This window comes from Vulpes lagopus, chromosome 4, assembly GCF_018345385.1.
Source record: "Vulpes lagopus strain Blue_001 chromosome 4, ASM1834538v1, whole genome shotgun sequence".
NCBI lineage: Eukaryota > Metazoa > Chordata > Mammalia > Carnivora > Canidae > Vulpes > Vulpes lagopus.
Window position 1 is genome coordinate 133,261,504 of NC_054827.1, and position 12,205 is coordinate 133,273,708.

The 12,205-nt window shown below is 44.4% G+C and overlaps 2 protein-coding genes across 4 annotated transcripts in view; both read left to right on the top strand.

Moving 5' to 3' along the window:
* Positions 1-10,367, top strand: part of SMIM14 (small integral membrane protein 14) — a 97,164-nt gene extending 86,797 nt beyond the window's left edge. Inside the window, exon 5 of the mRNA XM_041753088.1 lies at positions 10,014-10,367. Within this exon, the coding sequence (XP_041609022.1) occupies positions 10,014-10,076 (63 nt within the window). The 3' untranslated portion in view covers positions 10,077-10,367. The remainder of the gene's footprint in view (positions 1-10,013) is intronic.
* Positions 10,368-11,555: 1,188 nt separating this feature from the next.
* Positions 11,556-12,205, top strand: part of UGDH (UDP-glucose 6-dehydrogenase) — a 32,977-nt gene continuing 32,327 nt past the window's right edge. For 2 of the 3 annotated variants that reach the window (XM_041753220.1, XM_041753221.1), the window contains exon 1: positions 11,556-11,822. The gene's annotated coding sequence lies outside the window, so the exon portion shown is untranslated. The remainder of the gene's footprint in view (positions 11,823-12,205) is intronic. The other variant, XM_041753218.1, reaches the window with a different exon arrangement.

The following is a 12,205-nucleotide window of genomic DNA, read 5'->3' on the forward strand; positions in this document are numbered from 1 at the left end:
TTTTTTAAGATTTTATTTGAGAGAGCACAAGCATGACCAAGAGAGAATGGAAGGAGGGGCAGAGGGAATGGGAGAGAGAATCTCCAGCAGACACCATGCTGAGTGCGGACCCCCCACATAGGGCTTGATTTCACAACCCTGGGATCATGACCTGAGCTGAAACCAAGAGCCAGCGCTTAACTGACTGAACTACCCAAGTGCTCTGGGTTATCATTTCTACTATATTCATTCAGTATGTTACAACACATTCCCTTCTTATGAAACTATGTGAATGTTAGTTTTTGATAACTAAATGACTAATGGTATCTTGAGCAGCCTATATTAAGGGAAAACAAGTTATGTGACTCTTTTCCTCATTTAAATATGATAGCACTTTACAGAGAGCTGAAGTAAAAAGATCAAATGAAATGTCTGTAAAAATGCTTTGTAAAGTCCTAAATAAATACTATTATGTAAAGGCCCCCACTGTTCCAATAACACATGTACATACACATATACACACACACACACACACACACATACACACTCTCCCTTTGCAAAACCTGAAGTTGTAATGGAAACAGGATATTTATTTGGGGCAGTTCCACTGAATTTCCATTGCAAAGAATTCACCCTACTAAGAATGGACAATGGCACCTTTAGGTCAGAGCTTGGCATGAGAAAAACATTAAAGATTAAAACATTAAATAGAATATCACAGTTTCCAATCAAGATTTTAAAATCCTTGAAAGGTAAACTGGAAAGCAAATACATTTTGACTAATAGGTAAATAAACCCATTGCAATAAAAGCTAAAGAGCAAACTATTAGGCTAACAGTTCTCAACTTTGGCTGCCCTTTGAAAGCTTTAAAAACCTGGTACTGGGCAGCCCAGGTGGCTCAGCGGTTTAGCACCTACCTTCAGCCCAGGGCCTGAACCTGGAGACCCAGGATCAAGTCCCACGTCAGGCTCCCTGCATGGAGCCTGCTTCTCCCTCTGCCTGTGTCTCTGCCTCTCTCTCTTTGTGTCTCTCATGAGTAAATAAATAAAATCTTTAAAAAATAATAAATAAATAAATAAAATAAAAACCTGGGCAGCCCCGGTGGCGCAGCGGTTTAGCACCGCCTGCAGCCCAGGGCGTGATCCTGGAGACCCTGGATTGAGTCCCACGTCGGGCTCTCTGCGTGGAGCCTGCTTCTCCCTCTGCCTATGTCTCTGCCTCTGTGTGTGTGTGTGTGTCTCTATGAATAAATAAATAAATAAAATCTTAAATAAAATAAAATAAGATAAAAACCTGATACTTCGGTCCCACACTTCAGAGGTTCTGGTATAGGGTTTGACTTAAGCATCTATAGGTGCTAAGGGTAAGAACCACTGGCATTAAGAATGCTAAACCTTGGGGCACCTGGGTAGCTCAGTTGGTTAAATGCCTGACTCCTGATTTCTGCTCAGGTCATGATCTCAGGGTGGTGAGATCAACCTGTGCATTGGGCCCCATTAAGCCCCACCTCGGCTCTGGGCTCAGCGTGTGGCCTGCTGGAGATTCTTTCTCTCCCTCTCCCTCTGCCCACCCCCTTACGCTCTCTTTCTAAAATAAGTCTTAAAAAAAAAAAAAAAAAAAGCTAAACCTTGTGTTTTTAGTTCTAGAGATGAAAAAACAAAAATTAATTATTATTAAAAAATTAATTATTATATTTATATTAGCTGATTTCCATATATGGGTAGGGAACTAAGTGAAACCTTAAATTCTCCTGCAGTAGAGTTATTTTTAATAGTGTTATTTCACAGTTTTTCCTGATGCTTAAAAATAATCCATTTTTATTTTCTCAATTTTTTCTTTTTTTTTTTTTTAAGATTTTATTTTATTTATTTATTCAGGAGAGACACAGAGAGAGAAGCGGAGACACAGGCAGAGGGAGAAGCAGGCTCCATGCAGGGAGCCCGATGCGGGACTCGATCCCAGGACTCCAGGGTCACACCCCGGACTAAAGGCCAGACGCTCAACTACTGAGCCACCCAGATGTCCCTCTCAATTTTTTTCTTGGGGGGATGAGGAAGGGAAATGTCATTCTTCATGGTTGGCCATAAAATAAGCCTGTTCAATTCATGAGAAAGCTCTGTTAAAAATAAGAAGGGGGATGCCTGGGTGGCTCAGTGGTTGAGCATCTGCCTTTGGCTCAGGGCATGATCCCAGATTCCCAGGATCAAGTCCTGCATTGGGCTCCTTGCATGGAGCCTGCTTCTCCTCCCTCTGCCTGTGTCTCTGCCTCTCTTTCTGTTCTCTCATGAATAAATAAAATCTTAAAACAACAACTGTTTGTTAAAAAAAATAAGGAAAGGAAGAGAGGGAGGGAGGGAGGAAGAGGAAGAAAAGAAAGAAAAAAGAAAAAAAGCAAGGAAAAAAACATGTCAAGGAAACAAAAACACCACTGTCATAATAAGGAATAAAGATGGGATTATTACTTAGTAAGGACTTGGATCACAATTGTTAATAGGATGAATATTCATTCTTCACATAATAGACTTAATGGTCTTCAGGAAATATGAATTCTTGTGGTGGTAAGGCCATTTGTTTTTAGTCCCTGTGCTCAGGAAGTTTATATTGTATTTACAAGGGCCAGATAAATACAAAAACTAACAAGCTAATATTTCAGGGACTAATTGCTAAAGAGAAGTTAAGATATAATCATGGTGAAGGAGCTTTCTGAAGAGATGATATTTGGAGGGCGCCTGGGTGTCTCAGTAGGTTAAGCGTCTGCCTTCGGCTCAGGTCATGATCCCAGGGTCCTGGGATGGAGTCCTGTGGCTGTCTCTGTGCTCAGCAGGCAGTCTGCTTCTTCCTCTCCTTCTGCCCCTCCCCACCCCACTCTCTCTAACTCTCAAATAAAATCTTTTATTTTAAAAAATTTGTTTAAATTTCTTTTAAGATTTTATTTATTCATGAGAGACACAGAAAGAGAGAGGCAGAGAGATAGGCAGAGGGAGAAGCAGACTCCATGTAGGGAGCCTGATGCGGGATTCGATCCCAGAACTCCAGGATCATGCCCTGAGCCGAAGGCAGGTGCTCAACCGCTGAGCCATCCAGGTGTCCCTAAATAAAATCTTTTAAAAGAGAGAGATGATATTTGGGGTAAGACCCAAATGATGCAGCTATGCAAGAATCTGGGTAGTTTTCCAAGAGAAAAAAAGTGCAAAGACTGAGGCATCATTGGCATTTTCAAGGAACCAGAATAAGGCCAAATGACCTGTACAAGTTGAGATCTGAAGTAAGGTCTACAGGTGCACCTGGGGGGGCTCAGTCACTTAAGCATCCAACTGTTGATTTTGGCTCAGGTCATGATTTCAGGGTTGTGAGACTGAGCCCTGCCTTGGGCTCCTCCTCAGTATGCAGTCTGCCTGGCCTTCTCCTTCCCGCTCTGCCCCTCTCCCAAATCACGTTCTCTCCCTCTCTCTCTCTCTCTCTCTCTCTCTCTCTCTCGCTCTCTCTCTCTCTCTCTCCCTCCCCCTCCCTCCCAGCCTCCCCCCCCCCCCCCCCCGTCTGTCTCTAAAGCAAAAGCAGTAGGGTCTACATCTTATAGGATCTTGAAATCCAAAATAAGGACTTCAGGGTTTATTATGAGTACAAAAGCCCTTGGAATAGAGGGTGAGGGATGTATGATTTGATTTATGAACTTAAAATCTCACTCTGGCTGCTATGTGGAAGATGAGCTGTGCATCAAGAAGGGAGGTAGGGGGAATGCATGGGTGGCTCAGTGGTTGAGCATCTGTCTTTGGCTCAGGACCTGATCCCGGGGTCCGGGATCGAGTCCCACATCAGGCTCCTTGCAAGGAGCCTGCTTCTTTCTCTGCCTGTGTCTCTGCCTTTCTCTCTGTGTCTCTCATGAATAAATAAATAAAATCTTTAAAAAAGAAAAAGAAGGGATGTAGGAAGCTAGTAAGCCATTGGAGTCCAGATAAGAGGTGCTAATCACTTTGACAAAGGTGTGGCAATGTGAATTTTAAGAAGAGATCAGATTTGGGATTTATGTTGGAGGTAAAGCCAATTGGCCACATGAATGGCCTGGCAGTGAATGGAAGGGAAGAGAGAAAACAAAACTCAAGTCTAGTTTTGGGGCCTGAGCAACCGAATCGTTGATGATACAAATTGAGATGGGAAGAGTTTATGGTAAGCAAAAGGATGGATGAGAAGCCCCAATCTGGAACAATCAGGATACAGGTTAACTTGCTGGAATAAGGAGACAGACGCCAATGGCTTAACCCAGATAGACTTGAGTTCTTTTAGGTAAGAGTTCAAGAATATAAGCAGTGTAGGACTGAAATGCTTACTTTAGGTATTCAGAACTCAGGCTCTATTTTGTTGCTCCACTGACCCCTAGAGTAGTGTTTCCCAAACTCCTGTTGTCCACACTGCTGTTGTCCAAACTGCTGTTGTCCAATGTTGTCCTTCTCTGGATTGTCAATGATAGTTCACCACGATACCCACTGGGTCATTTCTCTAGCCAGAAGGGAGGAGGGGCAGGAAGCATGGAGGGCCTATCTGTTCATTTAAGGGTTTGTTCTGGACATGATATATATCCCTTCCATTCACATTCCCTTAGCTGGAACTTAGTAACGTGACCATACCCAAAGGAGGCTAGATGTAGTCTTCATCTTGGAAAATATCTGCTCAGTTAAAGTTTAGGAATTCTTACTAAATACGTGAAGTGTGACTATTAGAGTTAGCTGACAGCCACTGCCACAGAGGAAAAACAATACTTAGGTGTTGGCTATGATGATTTTAAGGTGCACACGACACATCCAAATGGAGCTCTTGAGTAGGTAACTGGCTAGAGAATATATAGAGCTAAGTTAGGTTCCATCATTAAGAGAAAGAAAAATTAAAGCCAACAGAATATATAGATAAAATGTGAATCTTTGGGAGTGAATGAAATTACTGAGATAGTAAAGACAAAGAAGAAATCCCAGGATGGGGACCGAAGGTCCTGCAATATTTAGAGCTCTAGTTGAGAAAGAGGAATCAACAAATGGAGGAGCATCCACTGAAAGAATACCATGTCTAAAGTCAAATCATGGGGATGGAGATTTGAACATTTTAGCAGAAAGGATTCACTGGTGAATTTGATAAAAGAGGTTTGGGTGGAGTGATGGGGATGAAAGCCCAGCTGGAGTAGTTAAGGAAAGAACTGGGGGTGCAGAAGGAGAGAAGTACAAGCAGCTCTTTGGAGGAGTTTTACAATGAATAAGGGCAGAGAAATGGGGCAGTTACTTGAATGGGATATGGGACTGGGGTGAGAGGGACGTGTTTTTATTGTTTTATGGAGATGAAAGAAAAGATGATCTGCAGAAGTGTTAAGATATACCCACAGAGCCCCTTCTGCTTCCCCAAGGTGGTATCACCTCTTTGTTGGCCTCAGGACAACTATCATCATGTCTGAAAGGAAGACCCATTCAGATCTATATGTTTTTGCCTCAACCCTGTCTTCCTATACTCGCCCTACACCGTGGCTTCACTATGATAATTGGCCTTAGAGATTATCATGATTAATCCAATCACATCCTATACCCCTATTTGTATCAGTGTTCACTAGAAGTCCAAGACTCCCAGGTCATCACTCAGCCATCCCCCTTAGCGGATTCAACCTTATGCCCTTTCTCTTTTTTTTTTCTTATACCCTTTCTTATGCCTCAAACAACCTAAACTCAAAGACCATCATCAGCAAAAGCCCATACCCTCCCCTTTTTCTCTGAACATCCCCTTCACCAAACTTGGTATCTCCTTTAGGGTACTCACTGACTGTCCATTCCCCTCTCAAATGGGAGCTGTTGTCTTTTCCAGACTTTATAACCAAACAAGGTAACGTGAGCTTCTTCCCATTTCTCATTTTGGCTGCCAGGCGATTCCCATCTTCTCCCTAAAACTTTCCAATTCTTTGAAAGCTCCTACCGGCAGAGCATTCCAACATGATATTCTATCTTCCAAAGTCATAGACCCCTGGATCACTCCTCAGTTTAGCACTGGAGTTTCTGCTTGCCTTTTCAGCAGTTTTCCTATTGTGATTCTTGGGGATATCAATATCCAAGTAGACAATCCTTCTAATACTCAGTCCCCTAACCTCTCCTCCGGCCATCTTGTTTTCCACACAACTGCAGTTATCCACTCCCATCGGTATGTCCTAGACCTGTAATTTCTTTTTTCTTTTTAACGATTTTATTTGACAGCCCGAGAGAGCACAAGCAGAGGGAATGGCGGGCAGAGGGGAAGGGAGAGGGAGAAGCAGACTCCCTGCTGAGCAAAGAGCCTTATGTGAGGCTCCATCCCAGGACCCCGGGATCATGACCTAAGTTGAAGGCAGATGCTTAACTCACTGAGCCACCCAGGTGCTCTTAGACCTGGAATTTCTAACTTTTTTGTTGTATATTCCCAAAAGAATTTTAAAAAACTATGTATGGTCTGGCACAGTTTTTCCTTTCAGACATACAAAGAAAAAAAAAGTGCAATGCAAAGCAATCTTCATGCTCTCTCCTAACAAAGGTTCATATGTATCCCTCTCACTTCAGTCACTTGCACAACTAACCATACTGTTGGTATCACTTAATTCCTTTCACTCTATTTGGCCAAAATACACAAAGAAGCAAAAGAAGATCTAAGCCTTAATTTGTACCATTTTCAACTAAACCTACTTGGCTCCCTCAGCGAACAAACCAAGTAGAATCTCTACTCCACATTCGAAATTACCTCTATTTAATACAATTTTGGGGTAAAGTGACAGCAAGATCACAATGCAGGAACTACAAGAGAATTTGCAAGACTTGTACACAAAACTGGATAGCTCTAAAGCATTAAAACAACTACAATCCCAGCTGCTGTCCAGAGTGCCAGAATCCATGTGATTAAACAGCTTGGAAATTTTGGAGAATGGCTCTGACTTCAGTTAATCCCTCACACATTTTAAGGTGACATTTAATATGTTCCTAGACTGCAAGTGAAAATATGAGAATTAACTAGGGGAAATGAAGAGAGTAGTTACAGGAATAAAACGAGTGAATGTGAGAAGAACAATTCAGAGATAATTACAGTAATTAAGAATTAGAAATAGCATGTCCAGGGTACTAGCCATGGAGATTCAGAGAAATGAACAGATTCAAGAGATGACAGGAAGATAAAAGCAGTAAGATGTTAGTAATGTTCTCCAGCAACCCCTCAAAACCACCCCCATACACACACCAAGGGTGACACTATCTTAATTTCTGACAGTATATTTTAGTTTTGTCTTACACAGATGTATTTAAGGAAATAAATTTCCAGATCCTCAATTTCCACAGGTACCCTTTCCCAAAATCATTAAGCCTAAGATATGAATGATATACCCATTTTACAAAAGAAAGGCTTACCTTTCATCCAAGTAAAACCTTACTATGGTCCATTACCCAGGGATAAAATTCTCCAGAGTAAACTGGACTGTTGTATGGGGGCAGTCCCTTATGGTGATTAGTCAAGATAAATCCACTTCATTTCCTACTTTTGCTAAAGCTGAAGTCCAGAGTTAGAAACAGGACATGTTGGCCTATGTTGGTATATCCTGAATTCCAAACAGAAAATGCCATATAAATTAGTGACCTTGATTCTTTTAAAAGTAACCTGAGAATTGAAGTGCCTGGGTGGCTTAGTCAAGTATGTGTCTTTTTTTTTTTTAAGATTTTATTTATGCATGAGAGACATAGAGAGAGGCACAGGCAGAGGGAGAAGCAGGCTCCATGCAGGGAGCCTGACATGGGACTTGATCCCGGGACTCCAGGATCCCACCTCAGGCTGAAGGTGGCGCAAAACCACTGTGCCACTGGGGCTGCCCTCAGCTCAGGTCTTGATCTCAGGGTTATTATCTCAGATTTGAAAGATAGAACTCCGCATCATGCTCAGCATGGAGTCTGCTTGAGACTCTTTCCCCCTCCCTCTCCCTCTGCTCCTGCCCTGGCTCCTCATACCCCCTCCCCACTGCCCCACTCTTGAGCATGTGCACTCTCTCTCTCCCCCAAATAAATAAAATCTTTAAAAAAGCATCCTGAGTATTTTGCAGGACTACTAAAATTTTAAAAGATACTGGATAAAATTGAAACGGAGAAAATTTACAAGATTTATTCAGTAGTTTAACTTAGTTATATCAAATCTCTTGAATCTGTTCATTTCTCTGAATCTCCATGGCTAATACCCTGGACATGCTATTTCTAATTCTTAATTACTGTAATTATCTCTGAATTGCTCTTCTCACATTCACTCGTTTTATTCCTGTAGCTACTATCTTCATTTCCCCTAGTTAATTCTATTTCCTTTAGAAGCTCAATTGTCACAACTTGAGGAAGCATCCCTACCTACTATGTTAAATACTCCTATTGTATATTCTCATAAGAGTATATATATCCCACCTTAATAAAGTTGTAATTTACATTTATCTGTGTGATTGATTGATGTTTCCCCAAAGAGTAAAGTTTATGAAGGAAGAGAAAGAGAATGTATTGTTCTTTACTCAATTGTATTCCTAGTGACTAGTATGTAGGAAACATTTGGAGATAAATACTTAGTCAATGAATGAATCAATGTGTTGTTTGTTTTTTTTTTAAGTTTTAAGAGGATCCCATAGGGATCTCTGGGTGGCGCAGCGGTTTAGCGCCTGCCTTTGGCCCAGGGCGCGATCCTGGAGACCCGGGATCGAATCCCACGTCGGGCTCCCAGTGCATGGAGCCGGCTTCTCCCTCTGCCTATGTCTCTGCCTCTCTCTCTCTCTCTGTGACTATCATAAATAAATAAAAGTTAACAAAAAAATAAAAAAAAGAGGATCCCATATATAAATTGAAATCCTACACAAAAAAATTGATATATAAAGCAGACTAAACAGATAAAAGCATAACTGCTCTGATGTGGAGGAAAGGGGAAATATTCGTAGGAGATCCAGAGCTCCCCCACCTCCGTCTGTTTTAACCTTCCACTCATCGACTCTTTCTCTTTCCTGAGTGACACACCAGCACAGAAACTGAGAGCTCCAGGAAACATAATTTGAAAATAATTGGTCTACATCAAGCAGTTCTCAAACTTTTTGTTCTCAGGACTCCTTAACACATATAAAATCTGGAGGCCCCAAAATATTTTATCATGTTGAACAGCTATTGGTATTTACCTTATTTGAAATGAAAATTGACAAATTGTGAAAAATACATACATTCCTTAACGTTGATAATAAATTCATGACATGTTAACACTAACCACATATTATGAAAAATGCTGTATTTCCAAATTAAAAATTAGTAAGACTGGTATTGCTTTACATTTTTATGAATCTATAATATCTGTATTAATCTGTCATCATATCAAGTGTCATACAGCCTCTGGAAAATTCCACTGTGTACTTGTGAGAAGATGAGAGTAAAAAAGCAAATAAAATGTTAGTACTATTATGACAATGTTTTGACTTCCTGGGTGTCCTGAAAGGGTCTCAGGGATGGTCAGTACATTTTGAGAACTGCAGTCCTAGGTCCAAAGGTCCATTCTAGCTAGTATTGATATTCTGATTTAATTTCTTTTTTTTTTTTTAAAGATAGTTCTATTTTTTTTTTAATTTTTATTTATTTATGATAGGAACACAGTGAGAGAGGCAGAGACACAGGCAGAGGGAGAAGCAGGCTCCATGCACCGGGAGCCTGACGTGGGATTCGATCCCGGATCTCCAGGATCGCGCCCTGGGCCAAAGGCAGGCGCCAAACCACTGCGCCACCCAGGGATCCCCTGATTTAATTTCTGAGATTGTACTATTTCAAAGATTATGATTACTATCAAAATACTAGTGAAGAATGTAAAGTGAACACCAGGTGGAAAAATGTTTAATTCAAAACAAAGGGAAGAATAATAGAAAAGTGGTTTTTATTACAAAGCTAACTGTAATAGGTAATTCAAATCTATGTGTATGCCAAGTTCAAAAAGATTACTATAGCACAGTATTTGTCCCATGTAATGCAATTACTTGTTCACTTATCTTTCCTACTAGCCTGTGAGCTTTGGAAGAAGGAACTGGGTCTTAATCCATTTTGCATCGTGGCCTCTAGGATAAAGTCTAACACACGATTGGCACTAAATATTCGTTCGACAAATGAATTTACCTGCTTAGAATGTATGACACCTACGTATCATATCATACTTTCGACAATCTAGAGCAAACGGTCTAATCAACCTTCAACAGCTTTCTTAAAGTTGCCATGATCCTGTGAAGAAAACCATCATCTCGGGGCGCCTGGCTGGCTCATTCAGAAGAGCGTGAGACCCTTGATCTCCTGGTGTTGAGCTAGAGCTCCATGATGTGTGTAAAGAAATAAAACGTAAATAAATGAAAAACCATCATCTATGAGGTATTTTAATGTGCCTTTATAAACTCCTAATCACGTTCCTCGTGACGTATTTGAAAAAGATCTTTGACTTCAAGTGCAGATTATGTAGCCTGACATAATTCTTAATGAGGAACACCAAAAAAAAAAAAAAAAAAAAGTCATGACTGCTTTTTTCTTCTCAGATCTGAGATTTAAGATGACTTCGGAGAGGAGTAAGAGAACATAACTGGCCTCCTCATTAAAAACGGGCAGTCTCGGGGCACCTGGGTGGGTCAGCGGTTGAGTGTCTGCCTTCTGCTCGGGCGTGTCCCACATCGGGCTTCCCGCAGGGAGCCTGCTTCTCCCTCCTCCTGTCTCTGCCTCTCTATGTTTATCATAAATAAATAAATCTTAAAAAAACAAAACAAAACAACGGGCGGTCTCCATACATGAATTTTACTCTTCCTCATACGCGGAAGTTGGATGTTGCACACTCTCAGCACAGACAAGCCAGACTCCGAATTTGGCAGGACTCTCTCTGGAAAAAACGACTGGAGAGCGTGGGTGTCCTGCGTCTCCTCCCGGGCTCAGGGCGGAGGCACTAACCGGTCCAGTCATGACAGGGCTCAGCATCCCACTAACGCAAGGCGCCTCCTTCCCAGAAGTGACGAGGGGAGGGACCTGACTAAACCTTGGGCAGCGGCGGGCCGGGAGGGCGTGGGAGGGAGTGTGCGGCCGGGCGCACTGACCTGCCGGGAAGACGCGGTGGGCCCTCGGGGGTGCTGCGAGGACCGGAAGGGGGGCCCGAGACCTTCCGGTCCCCTCGGGCCGCAGCCGGCCCAGTACCCCCGCAGTCCCTGGATTATGGCCGACCTGTCGCGCACGCGGCATCACCTCAGCGCCGACTGTCTGCCTGGACCGGGACACAGGGAGGGAAGCGGGACCAGACCACAAGCCATGGGGTTCCGGCGGCCGCGGACCCCCGACCCCGGCCTAGCTGCACCTGGAGCCCCGCCCCACGGCCGTCAGCGAACTCGCCGGGCACGTAGCTCCGCCCAGTGCCGCTCGCGGAAGGGGCGGGACCACTGAGCTGGCCCGAGCCGATTCGTCCAGGCTCGGCCAGGGGCGGAGCCTCCCCTAGCTCCGCCCAGCCCCGCCCCCTTCGCCCCGCCCCTGGGGCTCGCAGGAAATAGGGGCGGGCCCGGGCCTAGCGTGGCGGGAGGAGGAGCAAGGATGCGGTGGAGGGTTGAGACCTGGAGGGCCTGGCTGCGGGGGAATGAAGCCTCCGCCTTCTCGGGCCGAATCCTTTAAATACGGGCTCAGGCCCGGGACTCTGGGTGCAGTGCGTGGCGGCCTGAGGGAGGGGCGTGCGGGGAGCGGAGGTCCGGCGGAGCAGGGCGAGCGTGCAGAAGCTGCTGCAGCGCGGCCCACAGCGAGGAGCTGTCCGAGCGGTCGGGACCGGAGCAGCCGCCGCGCTCGGTGCCTGGAAACGGGTGAGCTCCCTTCCCGGGCTGGCCCCGCCGCCGGGTCGGGAAGGTCCCGGGTGCCGGCGGGCGTGGAGGGGGCGGGGCGGGGCGGGGGAGTGCGCGCGGCTCCCAGTCGCGCTCCGCGCTGGGTCCGCGGCGCCGGGTCTCACCACCTCGGTCTCCTCCTCTAGGCTCTGGGCTCTGGGCTCTGGGCGGGGATCGCCTTTGGGTCGCTGCCCTGAGGATGGCCTAGCTCGGTCTTTTTATTCTATACGCACGAGTCTTCCAGCCGCTCCTCTTTCTGCTTTTCCCCCACTTTCTGACTTGAAACAAGTGAGATTTCCCCCAGGAAGCCGAACGTCCACCGAAGGAAGCGGTCCTCCGATTAGGGACCCCATTTTGGTCTCAGA